Source organism: Symphodus melops (genome assembly GCF_947650265.1).
Source record: "Symphodus melops genome assembly, chromosome: 1".
Classification (NCBI taxonomy): Eukaryota; Metazoa; Chordata; class Actinopteri; order Labriformes; family Labridae; genus Symphodus; species Symphodus melops.
In genome coordinates this window covers 43234510-43255045 of record NC_136691.1, presented here as the reverse complement: position 1 = coordinate 43255045, position 20536 = coordinate 43234510, and the positions used below count along the sequence as shown (strand labels likewise).

The 20536-nt window shown below is 37.9% G+C and overlaps 2 protein-coding genes across 2 annotated transcripts; one reads left to right on the top strand and one right to left on the bottom strand.

Moving 5' to 3' along the window:
* Window positions 1–940: 940 nt before the first annotated feature.
* olfm1a (olfactomedin 1a) lies at window positions 941–11379 on the top strand. Its single transcript, XM_079338612.1, has 6 exons — window positions 941–1227; window positions 4290–4439; window positions 4855–5010; window positions 6246–6465; window positions 6759–6865; window positions 7582–11379. The coding sequence occupies exons 1-6, from the start codon at window positions 1162–1164 to the stop codon at window positions 8242–8244; spliced, it is 1362 nt and encodes a 453-aa protein (XP_079194738.1). The 5' UTR covers window positions 941–1161; the 3' UTR covers window positions 8245–11379.
* A 1824-nt stretch (window positions 11380–13203) lies between these two features.
* On the bottom strand, window positions 13204–20508 carry entr1 (endosome associated trafficking regulator 1). The gene is made up of 10 exons (XM_079348372.1): window positions 20316–20508; window positions 18399–18538; window positions 18224–18319; window positions 17966–18087; window positions 17133–17262; window positions 16285–16358; window positions 16084–16195; window positions 15616–15678; window positions 15236–15375; window positions 13204–14741 (listed from the first exon to the last, which is right to left on the bottom strand). Exons 1-10 carry the CDS (start codon window positions 20359–20361, stop codon window positions 14651–14653), a joined length of 1014 nt encoding a protein of 337 aa, XP_079204498.1. The 5' UTR covers window positions 20362–20508; the 3' UTR covers window positions 13204–14650.
* Window positions 20509–20536: the final 28 nt, after the last annotated feature.

The following is a 20536-nucleotide window of genomic DNA, read 5'->3' as shown; positions in this document are numbered from 1 at the left end:
TAGAAGAACATTAAAAGACAGAGAAACAGAAAGAGAAGAGGGGAAAGAAGAAGTTAAGTATTAAAAGCTAGTTTATAGAGGTGGGTTTTGAGCATCGTCTTGAAAGTTGGGAGGTGTGTGCAGGAACGGATGGGTTTGGGGAGTGAGTTCCAGAGGGAGGGGGCAGCGATTGAGAAGGCTCTGTCTCCCCAGGTACAGTGTTGGGTACAGTGTTGGGATAATACAGCCCCCATAGGGCGCTTGCTAGGCCAATTGCCTGTAGATGTTAATGTGAGTGTGTTGGTTGTTTTTCTATACAGGATGTGAGCCCTGTGATTGACAGGATGTGAGGGTACATCCCAGCATAGCTAGCATCTCTGTAAACAACATAAGGGCTAATGGTAGTAGTTGGATGGGATGCCGTCTCTCAATCTCTGTCACAGTTGTCCATATTTCTGCTATCTACTAAAAAAAAAACCCCTCTAAACTTCAGCCCTAACCCACTCCATTTCCTTCTGTTTATTTGTCAAAGATCAAATCAGTAGATGAGATAAGCCTTGAGCCCCTTCCCTCTTAGCTAATCAAACCAGCATTAACCAATTGGTTTAGTAGTATAGTAGAACATTATATTCGCTGATACATCACATCAATATTAATATCTCTTGATATCTATGTGAATTTACAAATGTACATAAATATAAGCATAAGTATACAGTATAGAAACACACTGAACTGGAGGATCTTGTTTCCACTTGGCTTCTTCCAAGCATCAGATGAGAGAGAAAAAATGAGGGGGAGGAGTGAGAGATGAAGGATGTGGTAAAGAGGAGGGAGGGAGGGAGGAGGAAGAGCGAGGATGGAATAAGTAGAAAGAGGAAAGAGAGGAGGGAGCGAAGAAGAGGAGGGAGGGAGGAGGAAGAGCAGGTACAGCCGAGGAGAGAGAGAAGAGGGAGGGGGAGGAAGAGAGAAGGGAGGAAGGCGGAAGAGCAGGGATGGAGGGACCAGAGAGCGGTGGGAGGAGGAAGGAAGAGCAGGGAAGAAGAGACAAGACAGAGGAGCAGAGGGGCATATAGCAAATAACCAGAGATAAGACAACAGAGCTAACCAGGTTAACAAATAACCAGGGAAATAATAAGGCAAAGGAGGTTTAACCAGCAGGACGTGAATGTGCTTTTGACGCCGATGGAGTCGGAGGAGAATCTGGTCAACATTTTCCTGCTGCTGCTGTTCAGTGCAGTCTTCACTGTGGTAAATATATAATGTTTCTATTTATATTCTACTGTGCTCTATTATGTCCCAGTCACTGTTATCTGTGGTCAATATTTAATGTTTCTGTTTCATCCTTGTATATATAAAAACACTCAGTTCTATTCTAATAGAACCAGTAATAACTACACTGTTTTTATTCAGTATTTACTCAGAGCCTAGAGAAAACCTTTTTCTCTGAACATGGTTATCGTATTTGGCTAAAAAAAAAAAAACCTCTATTTTTTGATGGAAGATTAAATGAACAGTACAAAGGAACAGGCATCAAGGCTGCAGGTAAAAACCCAGATAATTGCATCTCTTGATGAATTATTTGATACACACTTTTATTAGCTAGGACAGTTTGTTCAAATGGTTTTTGTCTATACATCATGTTATGAGTTATATTTAATCCATACTGTCAGTTTCATTCCAGCATACACCTCTTCATCACACATGGATGCCTTGCTCAGTGGCTAAGAGGAAATTGAGCCTCACATATACCTCATCAATGGCTTCTATTTGGATTTTTTTTTTTAATAAGAATTTGGCCAACACATGCCAATACATTTTTAAAATTGCAATATCTGTTGCAGAATGTCTGTTTTTCCCACCCAAATATTGTGCAGTCGTAGCGGTGTGGAGTTGAATTAAAATAACTTAAAGTTGGGTTTTCTGTCTCACTAAACATCTATAATTGTATTATTTGGCTCCACTTTCTCTAAAAGTAGTACCTACATTTCTACATGGTGATTTTTTAAATATAATGTTTTAGATAATGAATACTGGGAATATTTACATTATGTTTATTTTCAAACCACTCAAAGCACTTTGCTCAGTACGTCACTGAGCCGTTTCACACACATAATTACATTCATTCACACACAGATTGTTCAGTTTTCTGAGTCTGATTGTTCAGCATCTAAAGTGGTCTGCAGGAACAAAGAACTAAGTTGCGGTGCAGATGCCCCAACAATTGGACTTTATCCTCCTATGTCCCCCTCCCAGTGATAATTCTAGAAATACTGCTTAAATGAATGCGCTCCCAATTTACTCAGGTAATTCACAAAAGGAAAATTTAGTGTCTCCCTTAATATGCTAAATATTTGTTTGTTTAATTAGTATTCAATTCAATTAGTATAAAAAAAAACCTTCCCAAAGCACTTTTGTTGAGCTCCTTGAAGAACAATTTCCTCTGTCAGGTCTAAGTCCGGCTGAACGATAAATTGATTTTACCAATAATTTGTACACGTGGAAAATTCTGAAATTGTCTACTTTCTCGCAGCTCTCCTTTGGATTCTGTTGTTTATATCCACCTTCCTTGTTAACTACACAAAGTGTAGCGTATTTTCATCTGTACACCTGTACCCTGAAACTGCATGTGTACATCCTGCACTTTAACCACTAAAGACAAATCCAGGTTACTTTATTAACCATTGAAGGCAAATTCAGTTTGCTTTTGTTAAAATAAATAAACCTGCTTTTAGTCATTTATTTGTCATTTATCGTTGTTTTTTAGAACAGGAAAAATGTATACAAAAATTGAAGATTCATTTTTAGGCCATATCATCCAGCCCTCGGTCTAGGTAACAACAATATTTGTCATTGCCTTTTAGTATATTAAAAGGCAATGACAAATCTGGTAAGGTTTAACGCTGCATCCTGTACAAACCGGGTGAATGAGACTTTAATCTCTTTTTTCCTCCAGACTATTTATAGTACATCTCAGTTGTTGATATGCTGGTTTGACTTGTCAACATACGGATTGTAAAGGTTTTAATATAATTTAGATTTTTTATTAATAACATCTAACTTTTGTTTAACACAATTTAATCAAATAAAGAACACTTTAGATGAATTGATAAACAATATGTGTGCATTGAATAAACTGAAATAATCACACAAAAAATGCATTGCAAAGCAACAGTTTCTCTCTGGTTCCAGTTTGTGTTCTTAGCCTCTCTAACAATTTGCAATTTACAAAAGCGGTTTCTTTCTGCTTCTCTGTGCTGAATAATGTCAACAATTATCTTCTGCCTTAAGTCATGCTAAGCTCCACTAACAGTAACTTGCACTTATCTATGCTAACAGTGTTAATCTTTGACGTTTAGAAGTGGACATAATTATTTTAAGTGTGTCCTACTTGTAGACTGTATTGTTTGTCTGTATATGTTAGTGGCCTAGACATTTATTTAAGGTTTATTGTAAATTGCAGGGATGTAAAGATTAATCGTAAAATCATCAAAAAACGATTCGGTACTCTGAGAAATGAATCGCATAGATCGCTGCAGAGCAGAGGTGGTTTGCAGCTGTAGAGCAAGATTTTAAATTGAGGATGCACCTCCTGTCAAGAAGACAGGGAACTAGACAAATAGCACAACCAACATGATGCAGCATTTATTTGACGCCACAATTAGAAGCTCCAATCACCTCCCCTTGTTGCAAGAAAAAACATTTAAAAGGCCAAACCCAGTATCGTGAATCGTTTCGTATCGTGCGTTTAGTGAATCAACACATCCCTAGTAAAATAGAAATTGATATTTTGTCATTTTGATTCCTTTAATTTGATTACACATTGAAATTGATTGAGACACTTTAAATGGCTTGTCCATAAGAAAGAAACAATCTTTCCAATTATCTTTTTAATGTTAATTTACATACTTAGGTTTCAATTCTTGACTGTCTGCAGGGACACTGAATAATAAAGACAGGAAAAACAGTGAATTTTAATACCTAACACAGTCTCTGGTTTTCACACATTTTTGACAATTTCACACATTTTGAATCACATTTGTTATTTAAACAATTCTCCCACTCATTGGCTCCTCCTCTACCAACTTTGATGTCTGAGTGCCTGATATAATATACATATATCTATGTATTTGACCCTATACAGTATATAGTCTGACAGACTGCAGACATACAGTCAGTTTAAACAACACAAGACAAATCTTTCCCCTGTTATTCTTTTTTTTATTTAATCATGCCTGCAGAAGAAAGAGGCATTACTGTTCATTTAATGATGCACTCAAGTTATCATGTTCCTCATACTTCCCGTCTAACAGGTAGGCCCTTCTACCCCTGAGGATGGCTGGCAGGTGTACAGTTCAGCTCAGGACGCTGAGGGTCGATGTGTTTGTACGGTGGTTGCTCCTCAGCAGTCAGTCTGTTCCAGAGATGCTCGGACAAAACAGCTAAGACAGCTGCTGGAGAGGGTATGCTATACTACAGCAGATTATTAGATGTGTAACAGTACTACGACTGCTTACGAATGAATACTTCTCATACATAAGTTAAAAAAAACATACTTACATCTCTGATTGTAGTTATATTTTATATAACATTTTGAATTTATTTTTCCTATGGAAGTGGAAATATGCCTTGGGCAACAATGCCAAAGAAACAAGTATTTAGTGTTAATGTATTTGGAGTATAAGTATCGTCATGTGATAAATTTATGATGCACCACTGTTTTATTGTACAGAATATAAACTGAAAATTACTTTCCCACATATTTTGGTTTGATCTGTTAACCTATACTGTTGTCATAATGGTACAGCAATTGTCAAGGCAGTAAGAAATAATATAATATAAATATATGATAAATAATAATACGTTTCCATGTTCCAGGTTCAGAATATGAGCCAGTCCATCGAGGTTCTGGACCAAAGGACTCAGAGAGATCTGCAATTTGTGGAGAAAATGGAAGTTCAGTTGAAGGGTCTGGAGAATAAATTCAAGCAGGTGGAAGATGGACATGAGAGCAACATCGCCCGACAGTACAGGGTAAAGCCTACATCATGACATCCTGCCTTAAACTGCTATCAACAACTTTGCAAAGCTTTCGGCTATCTATAAAACATTTACATAACATTATATTTTATAAATGAGATACACGGCTTCATATTGCAGTATAAAAAGCTTGTGTGCAAACATTGTAAGTTCCATAATATTTTCCTTAAAAATAGGCTAAAACTATCACTGTGTTTTAAGGTGTACAGATTTTTGATACAGTGAGATGCGGTAAGTCACGTCACACTGGATTTTGTCATGCTTCATGTTGATTTCCTTTGTTTTACAAATGCAACTTTAGTGGTTGTGTGTCAGGGTCTAATTACTGGTGCATACACTCCACACTGTGCCTTATGCCTGTCCTTATTACTCAGGCAGAGAGCTAAAGCTGCTGCAAATGTGCTGTAAAAAAATATATAATGAGTGTTGGTTTCAAAACTGTATAAATAATAGACACTGAGAAGTGACTAAGGATTTGTCCAATGCCTATTTGAATTTTAATCTTTGACAATATAGGCTTTAATAATACAGATATATATTTAAGGTTTAATATGATTTTATAAAATGAGCAATGCAAAAAATCGGTGTTCATATTGTTGTTAGGGGGCTGTAGATATGTTGATATCTGCTGTAAAGTTAATATGGGGTCTCAGGGGGATCCACTATGTTTTGGAGCCAGCCTTAAGTGGCCACTCGTGGAGCTGCAGTTTTTGTCCCCAGTGGCCTTCACTCACGTTGCTCCAGGACTAACAGGGTCTTAACATGGTCACCTCTTGTACATAATGTTGTAGTACAACACATGCATGTCTTTACTTTATCATGAAATATGCTCAAGGCAAACTACAAAAAATAAATAAGGTCGAGTCTGCATCTGCACATCAGAGAACAACACAGAGAACATCATAACTTTGTGGCTTATTTTGTGCCAAGGAAGTGTACCATACTTCAGCATGGAACGGAGCACTCACACTAGTCACACTAACTGAACTTTGAGGTTGAAGCGTGATTAGGCATAGTACAGATTGCCTAGTGGGAGTGCATGATTGCAGGCATCTTATCTAACAACTGCTTAATTTCAGCAAGACACCCAGTCATCAGTTTATAATATAGAAGCACTACAAAATCTACAATGAAAAGATGTGAAATTCTAGCCCCAAGATTATGGTGATCAGAGGGCATGTCTGACCAAGACATTTATCTTAATGTCTGCTTTCTGCTTTGTCCATCAGTCTATCAAAGAAAAGATGGAGGAGCTACGTCCTCTGATCCCAGTACTAGAGGCCTACAAGGCGGACGCTCTGCTTGTGCGACAGTTTAAGGAGGAGGCAGCTAATGTGACAGATATGCTGGGAAACCTGCAGGAACAACTTGGGGGTCTGGACTACCAGGAGCTTCACAGCAGAGTGATGAGCCTGGAGGACCGGCTGAAGGCCTGTATGCAGAGGCTTGGTGAGCAAACAAACATGTTGTACTGGTAGATGTTTTGCAGTGGTAGTGCAAAAGTGGACACAAGAAGGTGGGATTTTGATTTCTCAACTGTAAATAATACAGGATGATGCGTTTCACCCATTGGTTACTAAATGGCTCTGTTGGAAGCCTATCCAAAGCAGTAGCAATAATGGAAATGTTGTTTTTTAATGAGAGTTAGACAAACAAACTAACAAAAACTACATGTTATTTTGTCTAATCTGTACCTCTATGCATAATTATTTCTGAACCATTATGCCTTGCTCATGTTTCAGCCTGTGGAAAGCTGACAGGAATCTCTGAACCAATCACCATCAAGACTTCTGGATCTAGATTTGGATCATGGATGACTGACCCCCTTGCTCCAGCTGGAGACAACAGAGTAAGTCTATTACGTCTCAGCAGAAACAACAAAAGTTTAACACTACAACTACTGCTACTACTACTACATACAGTAATGAAGTTAAAGCGATTGATTCTCATGATAATTGTAATGAGTCCAAGACCAGAAACTGGTAGAGATTATTAGCATGGTCTCTGAGATGAAAGCTCAATTACACGTCAGCCAGATCTTTAATGTGCTTTGAGAAGTTAAACTGGTAATGAAACAGACTAATATAAATACTAAGGTTTTTGTGTTTCAAACCAAAAATGCAAAACAGACCATAAAGAAGAATGTTGACTTTTTCTAAATAGTATCTTTTTCTAAAGCCAGTCAATGCTTCTACCAGCTGTGTCTGGAGAAGCTATTAATACCACACTTTAATAGCAGAGTTTTGGGGCTTTTGTGATCAAAATAGCTCTTTCCTCATCTCGTCTCAGGCTAAGTTTTACAGTGAGTTGTACAAACTTTATCTTTAGAGAAATCCTCTTACGTATGTGCTTGACAAGATCAGCAACAACAAAATGAGTAATACGTAGTCAACAAGGTTAAAAAACATCTCCACAAATTAAAGGCTTTCAGACTTGAAGGCTCACAATAGTTTTCAGACCTTCAGTGACAAAAATGTTTACATATCAACCAAACTACAACTCTTTGAAAATAATTGCCTTTGTATTCCATTGAAATGTTTGACTTCAGATTTTCTTCCCTTATAGGTGTGGTACATGGATGGTTATCATAACAACCGCTTTGTCAGGGAGTATCAGTCAATGTATGACTTTATGACAACAGATAATTTCACCTCTCATCGCCTGCCTCACCCCTGGTCTGGTACTGGCCAGGTGGTCTATAATGGATCCATTTACTTCAACAAATTTCAGAGTCACACAATCATCAAATTTGACTTCAGCACATCGCTCATCAGCCGCTCCAGACAGCTCGACTTTGCCGGCTACAACAACATGTACCATTACTCCTGGGGGGGGCATTCTGACATTGACCTTATGGTGGATGAGGGGGGTCTCTGGGCTGTCTATGCTACTAATCAGAATGCTGGGAACATCGTCCTGAGCCAGTTAAACCCAAACACTCTACAAATCATACGCAGCTGGACCACCAACCATCCAAAACGCAGTGCTGGGGAGGCCTTCATGATCTGTGGAACGCTGTACGTGACTAATGGATACTCCGGTGGAACCAAAGTGTACTACGCCTACTCGACCAACTCCTCCACCTATGAGTACATCGACATTCCTCTAACCAATAAATACAGCCATCTGTCTATGCTCGACTACAACCCTCGGGACAGAGCACTTTACGCCTGGAACAACGGCCACCAAGTCCTTTATAATGTTACACTCTATCACATCATACAGTAACATAAAGAACAATGAAGTTCCACAATATTAGTCTGGCAGTAATGTCAGACAGTAACGTTAAGAATACATTTAGGTACTATTCAAAACATGATAGAATAACAAAATAAAAGACAGGTCCCATGTACTGTTACTGTCTAACTTCCGATGAAAAGAGCAAAAAACAACACAGGTCCCTTTGTGAAAACGGGTGCCATAATATTGCAATGTAAAAACAAAATACAGTAACCAAAACAGTTAATACAAAGTAAATCCTCATTTTGATTTCACAGATAACAGAGGAACATACAGTTATCTTGATACTTAACAGTAAAAAGACGTTTGTTAGACTAGCTTAGCACTGTTGTGATAACCTACCACTCGACTCGCTGGTCTGTAGTCAGGTTGTTCAATTAACACTTTTAACATACAACGCCACCCAGAGTTCAGAGTGTTACCGAGACAGCGCAAGGTCAATGCCCCCCGTATGGTAGCTGGGAAACAGATGTCTTCAATGCTAACTGCTACTTAGGCTCCATGCTCTTCACAAGCAAGGCTTTTTAGAGCCCAAATTGTAACAATGACCTGAGATGTTATAAAAAAAAAAGTGTAAGAAAACCTAAAATGTAATAACTGGTTGATAATGTAGCAAAATGCTAAACTCAAAACGTAATCCCTTTTTGTAGAAAATGTAACAAGTTGATACATTTTGGGTCAGTTATTACATCATGGGGCAGGTTCTTTTCTAGAACTGGGCTCAGTGTTTTGTTACATTATCGACCAGTTCTTACATTTTGGGTTTTGTTACATTTTCTTTTAAATACCATTTGGGTCCTTGGGACATTTTAGGTAGTTGTTACATTTTGGGCTCTGACTAGGCTAAACGAGTCCCAACACTCTCTGTAGTTTTTGGTCAATTTGTTTCTTTGTGGTCTTACTTGGAAAATATATAAAGTAACATTTTGACTAATAGGTTTTTTTAAGTTCATAAAAAAAGGTTCACACAAATGCACTTCAAATGTGAACACAATGATACAATCACAGCAATGAAACTCTGTCACAATAAGAGACACTTATTTGATGGTGCACAGAAGAATGCTACACATTTTTTACAAAGGCATATTTTGTCTTTTTACAAGACATTTTCTTCGGGTAACTTTTTCTGATTCTGAAATCAAATGTACTGTTCTGACTGAAGTAATGATAGTAATAATAATAAAAAGTTCCTTAAGACTGTTGTGCATTAACAAGTAATATAAAACTTTTATAAGGGTTACTTTTTCCAATAATATTTCAGTTATTAGTACCACTATCAGCCTCTATTAACAGGTTGAAAATTCTGTCAGATCACTGAGCTGAGGCCACAAAATAAGCATTCAACCCATAGGATGTATGTGTTGGCAGGTTTTATTAGACTTTTGTTTGGGGTCTTGACAGTTAACCACAAACTACATATTAAACCAGTTTTTCGTGACGTAACAAAACTTCAGACTCATTTGGTTTTCTGGTATGTTTCAAACCGACGTAGGAGTCCTTAATGCCAAGAAGCCACTCAAATCCTACTTCTTTAGCTCAGGAGCCTCCATTATCTGTACTACAGCAGGTTGCTGTCTGTTCACTGTATATTCACAATATTGGTCCATGAATAGGTCAACCTCTGACAGTGTGTTTGCTGGCAATTCAATGTCTGTCTATTGGCAGGTGGATGTCTATCCATCGGATTATTGCTGCCGAGTTCCTTTGTCCATCAGTAGGTCTGTTTTAGTCTACTGGGATGTTGATATCTTTTCAGACAGGTGTGGTTTGGTCCATCATCAGATTGGTAAATCCAATGGCAGGGTTGACTGTCCATTGGCTGTTGTTGTTTGGCTGACAGCTGATTTGTGTGTGTCAGTTGTCAGTTATCGTCTGTACATGGTTTGGCAGTTTTTTCTGTTAATTTCGGTCCACCAATAGGTCAGTGTCTTTTAATGCGCCACTGGAAAGTCAATGTGTCAAATGCTTTGTCTCTGTGTCCACCAGCAGATTGATGTATCTGTCAGTATCTATGACGGTATCTATCCACCTGCAGGTTTCTTTTACTTTGGTGAGTAAATGGCTGTTGTTTTGTGTCTGTCCTTCAGGTTAATGTCTCCTCTGGCAGTCATTGTCTGTCTACTGGCAGGTTGGTTTCTCAACCATTAGGCTGGCGGACCGTTTGTCCAAATGCAGGTTTGGGTTTAACAATCATCAGGTTGTTAAGTCCAAAGGCAATCAATTGTTATTTAAAGGTTTGTATATTTCCGTCAAGAGGTTTGTGTATTCTCTGGCAGTAATCATCTGTACACTGGAACTCGCTGTCCCTCTATTATCATGGGGATGGGAGTCGATCCTATAGCAGTTTTTGTCGACCAACGACAGCCATTGACCTTGTAAGCCATCAAAAGATTAAAGTTTCTAGTATGTTGTTTGTCCAGTGTCAGGTTAGTGTTTCCACTAGCAGGTCAATATCCGTTCACTAAGTAGCAGTGTGCTCACTGGCAAATAGTTTTTGTCCAACTAAAGTAATTTTTTCAAATGCCAGCTTGGTCAACTATTTTAGTCCGAAATAAGAACTGAATGTGAGATGTCAGGAATGGCAATCAGACTGCTGGTCCAGTTAAAGGCCCAGCTCAGAACTGTCATGATCAGAGGACTTGTTTTTAGTTTAGTTTTGTTTTGTGCTAGTATTGCCATTGTTTTTCCAAAGTCCTTCATATTTTACACGTTTGTGTAGGTTTTATTTGTTAAGTAGTTGGTGAAGACAGGAAACACATTTATAAGGAATTTCTTGAGGGAATTGTATTTCAATTAAACAGTGCACAACAATTTTCTATTACTACTTCTTCATGTTTTGTAACAGATTCTAACACATGATGATGTCAGACTTTTGCCTCCAATGTTACAGCAGAGTGTTGAAGATTTAGAAACTAATGGAACTAGCAGACATGATTAACTATCAAAAGAAAGAAAACAGCAGACAGCATGATAAATGTGTGTAAAAGATTTTTCAGTTTGGTAACCACTAGCCTTAACAGACATGTTTTTCATCACCCAGCCCCATGAGTTGGGGGTTGTTGTTTTTTCATTTGTTTATTCTTTTTTTAAAGTTAAATAAAAAGGCTCCACTTGATAAATGAACTGATCAGACTGCTGTTTCAATTTATGTTAGAAATGACTTCTATTCTGAGGTGCAATACTGTAAGAATGACCGTTAACATGTTTCAGAGTTAATCTGATAAGCCAGTACACATCTCATCTTATCATTCATTTGAAATGTGGAAATGCTACAAGAGAGCTAAAATAATGTATTTTTTGTATAAATACCAAGAACATCCCTCACGTTATTAATAAAATTGTGCAGCTTAGTAGTAATCACCTGAATGTGCATCTGCACATTGCTAGCATCTGAGATGTTTTTGCATGAACTTAAAGGGGCTATATGTAACTTTCTCACATTATTAAATTGTGTTTTATCATCTATTTGTAAGAGAATGGTAAACTGATGTTAAATCGTCTATCTGTGTTGTTATAACTTTTTATTTTTTGACATTTGACATTTTTTCACAAATGCTGCAGGAAATGACGTTATATGCACGTTCTCAACATCCTCCTCACACAGCTTTACTTACAGAGAGCAACAGTTGTGCCTGACTGGATGGATAATGAAACTAAAATGGAATCTGATATTACAAATAAATACTGGCCTCTAGCACAGACTCCTTAACAGACTACACGTAAGCACAAGAAACAGAAAAAAGGTTTTATCTCTCGAGGCCAAACTAGAATCTGACCCGTGTCCATCGAGTGGTCCGGGTCGGTTCGTCTCGGTACGGCACGCATTTTACAGCATTTCCATAGACTAATCCCGGGAAAGATTCCCAAATAACCGATCCTTACCGTCCCACTTTTTGGGACCCTTCCATTGGGGTGCCAAGAATGTGGAGTGGACCCGAAAAGGTGGAGCTAAACACTGCAGTTCGTTGATTGGGTGAAAGAATCGTCATTTAAGTTTAACACAAACTTAAGAGATGTTGGCGTTTTGTTAAACAAGACAAGCTACATTAGATAAGAGCCCAACTTGTGAATTTTAAAGAATGAAGTAACATGAAGTAAAAACGGCGGTTTCTAACGTGGCTAAACGAGACTACAGTGGTTGTCGGGGACATTAAACGTCACCAGCAGGGATGGTGCCCATGATGCCATCATGCCTCTGCTGCTGGTCATCCTGAAGCCTGTGATGGTGTTGATGCCCCTTCAGACCTCCCTTGTGTTGTTCTGCTGGAGTTTTCACTCCAGCTTCCTCCTGTCCTTGGCCTCCCTGATCTTCACTTTCAAGACCTTCAGTTTTTCATCTCACCTCCTCCTGATTACCATCTAAGCCCTCTTTTTTATAGCGTTCAGAATGGCCTTGATGTCCTTTTTTTGTCCATGGCTTGTTGTTTGCATAACAAAGGATAGTGCTTGCAGGGACAGTGCAGTCCACACAGAAGTTTATAGTCAATGATGCACTCTGTAAGCCCATTGTCTTTACACAGAGTCATCACAGAGTGCCTGCAAGTGCCTAAAAACATCCCTGCAGTGTGCAGAATTGAAAATGAGTCTATGGCTGATCTTTCACTTTTTATCAAATATTTTTGGGGTTTACTTATGGATTACGCATTTTTTATTGCTTAGGTAAGTTGCTTAATTTCCTGATTTCTTTCGAGGTGGTACTGAGTGTTTTAATTTCTAAACAAACGTCCCTTCAAGAGTCGACTGTGTCATCAATATACATTTATTTAAAAATAAAAATGCACTTTAGTTGTCTTGGTATTGCCAACTGTTTTTGGGGGGAGCTTTTTTACTCAACACACATACTGCATTTTCTTGGCAAGATAGAACTCAGTTTTAATTTGTAAGTAACAATCTGCTGTTTATTATTAAACATCAGTTTAAAGCATCTTTTTTTAAACAGGAATTGAAAAAAATAATAAATTTATTCAAATGTAATTTAATATTAAATGAAAATAAAACTCAAAAGACATCAGAGTGCATCATCCAAAAAATATCATCATCCCAAAGTCATTCAGCTAAAGTGTTTAAAAATAAAAGGAACTTCAGAGAGATATGATTTATTCTTTTCAATGTTCAATGTTTCTCCTCCTGACTGTGACTCTGAAATGAAAATGGCCAGTTCAAAAAATAATCTTGAGAGGGAAGGAGATAGGAGGATTCAGAAGTAGATGTGACTGGTGAGCGCTCGTGTCTCTTGAAGAGGTCTTTTTAGCATTTGTGATGTTTAAAATGGTTTGGCACATTGCAGTAATTTATAACACATGTATAAAGCTTAACATGGTACAGGACACTAGGCAACTCAAAGATAAAAAGATTTCTATTTCATTTTTTGGAGTAGCATGATGTTTTCTAAAAAGTTACCCAAACTCTTTTCTCTCTTCTCCACATCCGGTTCTCTGGTTGAGGTTACAAAGGCCTAAAAAATGCCAATTTCCAAATAAATTTAAATTTAAATCTCTGTGTCCCATTATCTGTGTTTTACGGGTCCATCTGGATCATTGCTGTAAACAGTTAATCTTATCAGACTTATATGTATATTATATATAAATACCATTCAAACACTATTATTGCTTTATTATTCTATACATATGTCATTATTATTGGCATTTCAGCCAAACTCTTTCTTCAAAAAAAACTTTTTGAAAACTTTGCCTGGGAGAGGCCTTGTTGATGTAGTGTAACTACGACCTTGTGGCTGTTCCTCACCTAGTTTTAAGACTCCATCACTGCTGTTTATGTTCCAGTTCATGACTTCCTTTCAAACTATATAAGAAAATGATGACCATTAGCTCCTGTTTGCTATAATTGGTTAATCATACCCCTGACTATAATTCTACAAGATCCCAGGCTAGTGTACATATTGGTTGTTGTTGGATTGAAGTTAAAGGGTAGTCACACTAAATATTGATTTTATTTAAATCGTGTGTTAGCTCACTTTGCATTTTGTAAATCGATAAAAAATAATGTATTTGTGAAAGCATTCTGACTTTACAAAATTTGACTAAAACTTTGCCTAAAACTTTTGCACAGTACTGTATATAAATGTGTCTGTATATATATATATATATATATATATATATATATAAATTGTTAGACACCCGGTCTCAAACATCTCTCTTCTTGTGTCTCCTCCACTGCTTGCTCTCAGATAGCATGGACTAAGATGCCAGGAGAGGAGGCGAAATTTAAGAATTTAGGATATTTCCACTGGACAATGTTAGGATATGAAACAACTTGGACCAGCTGACCACAAAGTTCATCATATCATGGCCGCTCCATGACAAATACCATCTCCTGTCTCTTAAAAATGAGGTTCAAGTGGACATCTTAGGTTCTGAAGTGGGTCTGGGGGACTTCAGGACTCTGACTGAATGTTGGAAATCTTGTCAATGGACTGAAGCAGCTGAGAGACCAAATGGAGTGTCTCTGCTTCCCCCAACAGCTGACTGCAGAGATGAAAATATAATTATTCATCTTTATGAGACAAAGATATTCATAAACTATTTGTATAAAATTCAGCAAATCTGAATTTTTTAAGCATTTTGTTCATAAAAATGAATGCATTAATACACAATTTTAAAAGAAGAAGTAGTTGTTTCAGGGTGTTTTAACATGCTGCCTTGTGTACTTTTTACAGAAGCGAATTAGAGCCACTGAAAAAAAAAATTGTTCAGACTTCTATCTCAGAATTCTGAGATTAAAGTCACTAACATTTATTTTTTTCAGTGGCCTAATCCTCTTATGTAACTTTTAAACCGAAAGTTACTAAAATGTGCAAACATTACAGGTATCAGTCAGAACAGTTGTTTGCAAACTCTTCAATAGCAGTTTTATGAACCTCATCTCATCAGGTTTGTCCAGTTCTGCTAAATGTTCAGCATGTAAGCTAAGTAATATGACAGAAATGAAAAATTAGCATGACAGAGCACACGGTACTGACCGGATAGACGAGTGGGCAAGGCTCGCCGATTTGTTAAGGTACTTTGATGCCATCTGAGCATTGTGTTTCATCGTCATGACAACTTCCGACTCTGCTGCTTTCAGACTGTCGTTCTCTGACCGCAAAGATTCAACCTCAGCCTGAAACACACATTTATTGATGAACAGAAACACAAATAGGATTTAAACAATTGTTTTACTTTTGCGGTTTGTACAGGTTGTTTCTATTGCCTATGTATATGTTTACAACATGTATAAATGTTTTTTCCTGTGCATTATACAGTTTAATGTTTTCATACTCAACCCCTTTAATTCCTGCTTGGTTAAATTTTCCTCCTTCCTTAAATCAGACCTCTGTTGAAACTTCTTTACAAAACCAACCTGCAGCTGCTGCAGCTCCACCTTTAGTTTGGAAACATTGCTCTCTGCTTTCACTGCTCGCTTCTATTAAAGACACAGAAACACACACAGTTAAAGGATAGAAAGAACACAACTGTCTCACAGGTAGGACCAACCTCAATAAAGCTGCATTTCTACTTTATAAACTTTTGCCATAGACTGGAGACAGAAGGGACCAGGTTCTTAACAAAGTCCCAGTTGTTTTATCTAACCCCCAAAGGTACGCTTGAGGTAATGTGCTTTGTGATGAATGTGTTAACAGGTATTGTTTCGGTTTATATTATTATCGTACACCCAAGCGCATCCATACGCTCTACCTTTTATCTTGTTTTTTATTTAATAACTTGTTTAAAATATCGATACCAGTCAATAAAAAACTAAATCAATATCAGGGATGTTTCTAAAACACTGTCCACCTTATGTGAACTTTATATGTTAGTTGAAATGTACCGTCATCAGGTGGAGGTTCTGCTCCACAGAGTGAACCATGCTCTCCAGATCCTGAGCCTCCCTCTCCTCCTGACGCCTCCTCTGGAGAAGCTCCTCAGACAGGTCCAACACTCTGATGGTGAGTACAGAAGCACAGATGCATGATGGGAAAATGCTCATACTATTGGGATTGGTACTGTTGTGCGATAACTTAGTTCTTACCTGCGGTCTTTAGCATCTGATTTATTTTGAAGTTCCTTGATGGTTCTCCTTAAGGCCATGTTCTCCTCCTTCAACTGCAACCCACACAATTAAATAAATCACTTCAGAGGACAAAAAACCAACAGCGCTATCTAGTAAAACAAACTGTTTATGCTGTATATATCTGTTTTATTTATTTACAACATTTGAACAATTTAATTGCAGCATTTTACAATGTTTACATTAAATTGAGACAAAGTCTAAGCCACAATGATGCCCTTGGTGGTAGTAAAGATTTACAATTTAAAAGTATTCTCCTTCGAGCTTTCAGGGTTGCAAAAGTTTTGTTATTCCTGGGTATTACAGCATCTTGCACCCTAAATACAGGCTAGGCTAGGTTGTAAATTCAGATCAAAATATTGATATCAAAAACTCTCTCGACTTGGAACACGACCAAAACATGTGAGTAAAGTCCACTTTAATTTGGTATCTTTAAAACTCTTACACATCTTCTCGAGGTCAGAGTATATTTTGGCCAGTCTGACATAACTACTTTAAATTGTATCAAACATGGATGTGCACAAGACGATTATCTCATGTGCTCCTTTGTCTTGAGTGATGTGCAGCATAAGAATTTTTGTTGTAATCAGCGCAGGCAGTGCTTTGCCTGTGAATTGCACCAATCTATTAGAAGAGCCTGAAACTATTTTTGTAAGTCTTTTCCTGCCCAATAATAAACAATTAGATTAGTCTATTATTGGGCCTCTTATCTCTGACTTTTAAGCAATGTTTTTTTGTAGTCTTAGAGCTTTATCTCCACATATAAAATTTGAAAGCAGTAGGTCTGTTACCGGTTATCTGAACACTACCTGTTGTATTTGACTGATCCTCCCGCTCTTCCGCCTGCAGGAAGTGACCGGTTCAGCGATAGAGGTCTCATCGTCTCCTTCATAATTCTCTACTCCTCCTTTCTGCTGGACTTCAAGTTTTGACGAGAATCTGTTTCAAATGAAATACGTGTTAAATGTTGCTGTGAAGTCGATCTAATCCGACAATACTTTAAGACATTTTAAAGGCTTAATGGTAAGGTTGAGTTCCAAATCAGCATAAGTTACTAAAACCCTAAATGATTAGTTAGACGTAGTTTACTAGTTGTAGGGAATGAGGTTCCTACTAAAGTAAGCACTGATTAGGTTTTTTTGTTTTACACAAAACTCCTGAAAACGTTCATGGTGAATTGCATGTCTAAACGTAAACAGACGACTCTTTCAGTCTAAACGTATCAACTTTCTGCATGATGTCGGATTGCTGACGTGAGAACGCACTTAAAACTTCAAGGACAATTGTTGGCCAAATCCAACCTCTTGTCCATATATAATCCCTTCTGGCTTAAAAAAATCAATGCTTAATTTTATTATAGCTACTTGTAGTTTTTTATGCACAGTTTATATATAAATAAGCATACCAGCAAATCTCACTTTTATTTGTGTAGTTTAATCAAGAAAATCTCACTACTGCTGATCGCAGAGTTAATTCCAGACATTATACTTTCTCTCCTCCAACCGACTGAACAGAGAGTCCATTACAACAGAGAATATGGGTAGTGAATAACAGCAAAAGGGTTCATTGTGTGGGAGCAGGCAGGTGGGCATTAAGCTTGGCTTACAGCAGAACAACTCAGTCAGTGGCAGAATTCTTTTACCTGGTCTCCTCTTCCTCCCCCTCCTCCTCGTCTTCCTCCTCCGCCTCTGTGCAAAGGGAGGAGGTGCTGTCTAAACCTGACAGGAAGCTCCGCCCCCATTCCTCCTCCTCCTCCTGCTCTCCCTGGTTAGACAAAAAGACACGTTTGCGTTCCCTACATGTATCTCTCACACTGTTATCAATTTTTATAGGTTATTACGGAGCGAGTATGAGGGATTACAGACTAAATTGGTACAAGACGATGTCATGGTCACTTTACCTGTGGTGCCAGAGATGCCTCAGAGAAGAAACAGCTCCTGATCTCAGGGTCAAAAGTCACGTTACCAACATCGAACAACCTCTGATAACCACTTGACTACAGATGAAGACAAACAGAGAGATACAATAAATGTAATGTATTTTTTCACCAGTCTCATAAGGAGGGGTTAGAATACCTTGCTCTGTGCCAGCTTATTGTCTACATATTGGTGTTGGTCTTGGTTTTGATCGGACTCCTCATCTGGATCCTGTTTCTTCCAGCGTAAAAACTCTTTGAAGGAGAACGGATTCTGCTCCTCAGCATCCACCTCCTCATCTGCTTAGGGATTTAGATGCAAGAGATATCAGAGATCAGTCAATTGTGATCAGCAGGAGGCAAAATCACATCACAGACCTTCAGACAGGTGGCATTTTAATTCAGTCTTGTCTAAAATGTACACTTGTGTTTATTATAATAATTGATTCTGATTCAGGTATAAAATCTGCATGATAGTTGTCAATGAAAATAACACTTGCAGCTCCCATTAAATGCCTGATGGTTCCATAAGAGGCAGTTTGTCGAACCTTCAGTTTACTGTTTGGTTTTCCTTTGACGCCCCGGTCACATCACAGTTATTTTTAAAGTAGAACATTTCAAATTACACAAGTGACCAAAATATGAAAGCGTGTTGATTCATTGGAGTAATGTTTAATCCGTTAAGAGGTTTTTAATGGACTTCACTCTCATAGAAAGACTCAAGATAATACTGCCTTCAGGTTGTCCTGTTTTAATGCGTTTTTTTAAATCTAATTTGACCTGGAAAAAATAGAAAATAAATAAAAACCCTCATCACCCTCCGGGGGGATGTGGCAGAGGTTTCAGGGAAGATGAACTTCACCTATTGCACCTACCAAGACATAGGAGTTCTTCCACATGGAAATTGTAAACTGTTCATGTTTATTCCATAAAGATTAAACAGAGCTGTAAACAGTTATCACTTAATGCTACCAAGGTGCATCCATATCTCACATTAGATGCGATATAAATCATGCTATTTTGTTTGCAAAAGAAGGTTTTGACATTGCTAGGAAACAACCAAAACATAGTGCCATTTGATCGTGCATATTTACAGTTCACCTACAAAGTAGGAGCTTTTTGGGACTGTGAACTGGCAGATACTTTCCATCACGGTGGTGTAAATACATTAAAATTAAGGAGGTGTGCTATTTTATGATAAAATAATACATAATTAATCTATTTTAAGAGCTTTTCATTAATCAAATTCAAATTAATGACCGGTCAAATTTGATTAGAAAATAAACAACAACTTTTCTTGTTATAGTTGCATGATACTAACAAATGGCACAATTCTATAGATTAAAAGAAAACACAAGAAAAAATACATAATTGGGATAATAATAATAATGGCTTGAATTTTTAAAGCTCCTCTCAAGGTACCAAATAATGCTTTAAATCAGAACAAGTAACACACAAACAAAACACATAAAAGAGTGAATCAACAGGTTAACACAATAAAATGATTGCTGTGTTTGAATTCTCCGAGTCCATAAGTATAATTGAACAGGTTGGTAGTCAGAAGTTGTGAAATATGTGAGAAGGACAAATGTGTACGTGAAACAAGACTTGTTCGTGCAGGTGGATGAGGCTGGAGGTGATGTGCTGCCAGAGCTTAGTGCAGCTGAGTTCTGCAGGAGCCTGTCCAGGACTTTGCTGATACCACAAGCAGAATGAGGGATTCTACCTGAGTCTGTGAGTGGTGGCCCGAGGACTGTACATAGGACCATCATTTGCTGTCTTAAGGTATTTTGATCTTTTCTGTAATTTTAAGATCCAGGCTAGTTTAACTTTGCAGTCTACCATCACCTGATGCATAAAAACAAACTTTCAGTTCCGTTTGGTCTCCACAAGGTCATTATAAATAGTCCTAGGTTCACCATAGTTTAGTATCTGTGCTGTTTGATGCTAATCATGTAGGCATGTATAATGGCTCAATAATGAGTTGAAAATAACTATACAGCAGGTAGGACATTATTTTAAGACCAGGGTTCACGTATTATAAATAAATGAGATCTTCTAAAAGCTCTGCACTGACCGTCTGTGATGATCAGGGTTTTAGCTGAACTCTTCTGTTTGGACATGACGTCAGTCAGGTGGATAGACAGGTGTGCAGGTTTTCCACGGACCTCGGTCAGTTATTGATCACAGTCGATCATCTCGTCCTCTTGCGGGTCCAGCTGTGTCTCTTCTGCAAGATGAAACCATACCCGGAAGTGTACCAGTCCGTTCCAAACTCACGTGACCGATATAGTCACT

Bases quoted from the DNA above. Each gene is read 5' to 3' on its own strand.
- entr1 (XM_079348372.1), bottom strand. From the start codon at position 20,361: ATGTCCAAACAGAAGAGTTCAGCTAAAACCCTGATCATCACAGACG. The intron at 18,320-18,398 runs GTATTCTAACCC...CTTCATCTGTAG, and splicing joins ATAAGCTGGCACAGAGCAAG to TCAAGTGGTTATCAGAGGTT. The intron at 14,742-15,235 runs GTCAGTACCGTG...TCATCTCTGCAG, and splicing joins CTTGCCCACTCGTCTATCCG to TCAGCTGTTGGGGGAAGCAG.
- olfm1a (XM_079338612.1), top strand. From the start codon at position 1,162: ATGGAGTCGGAGGAGAATCTGGTCAACATTTTCCTGCTGCTGCTGTTC. The intron at 4,440-4,854 runs GTATGCTATACT...TCCATGTTCCAG, and splicing joins TAAGACAGCTGCTGGAGAGG to GTTCAGAATATGAGCCAGTC. The intron at 6,466-6,758 runs GTGAGCAAACAA...CTCATGTTTCAG, and splicing joins GGCCTGTATGCAGAGGCTTG to CCTGTGGAAAGCTGACAGGA.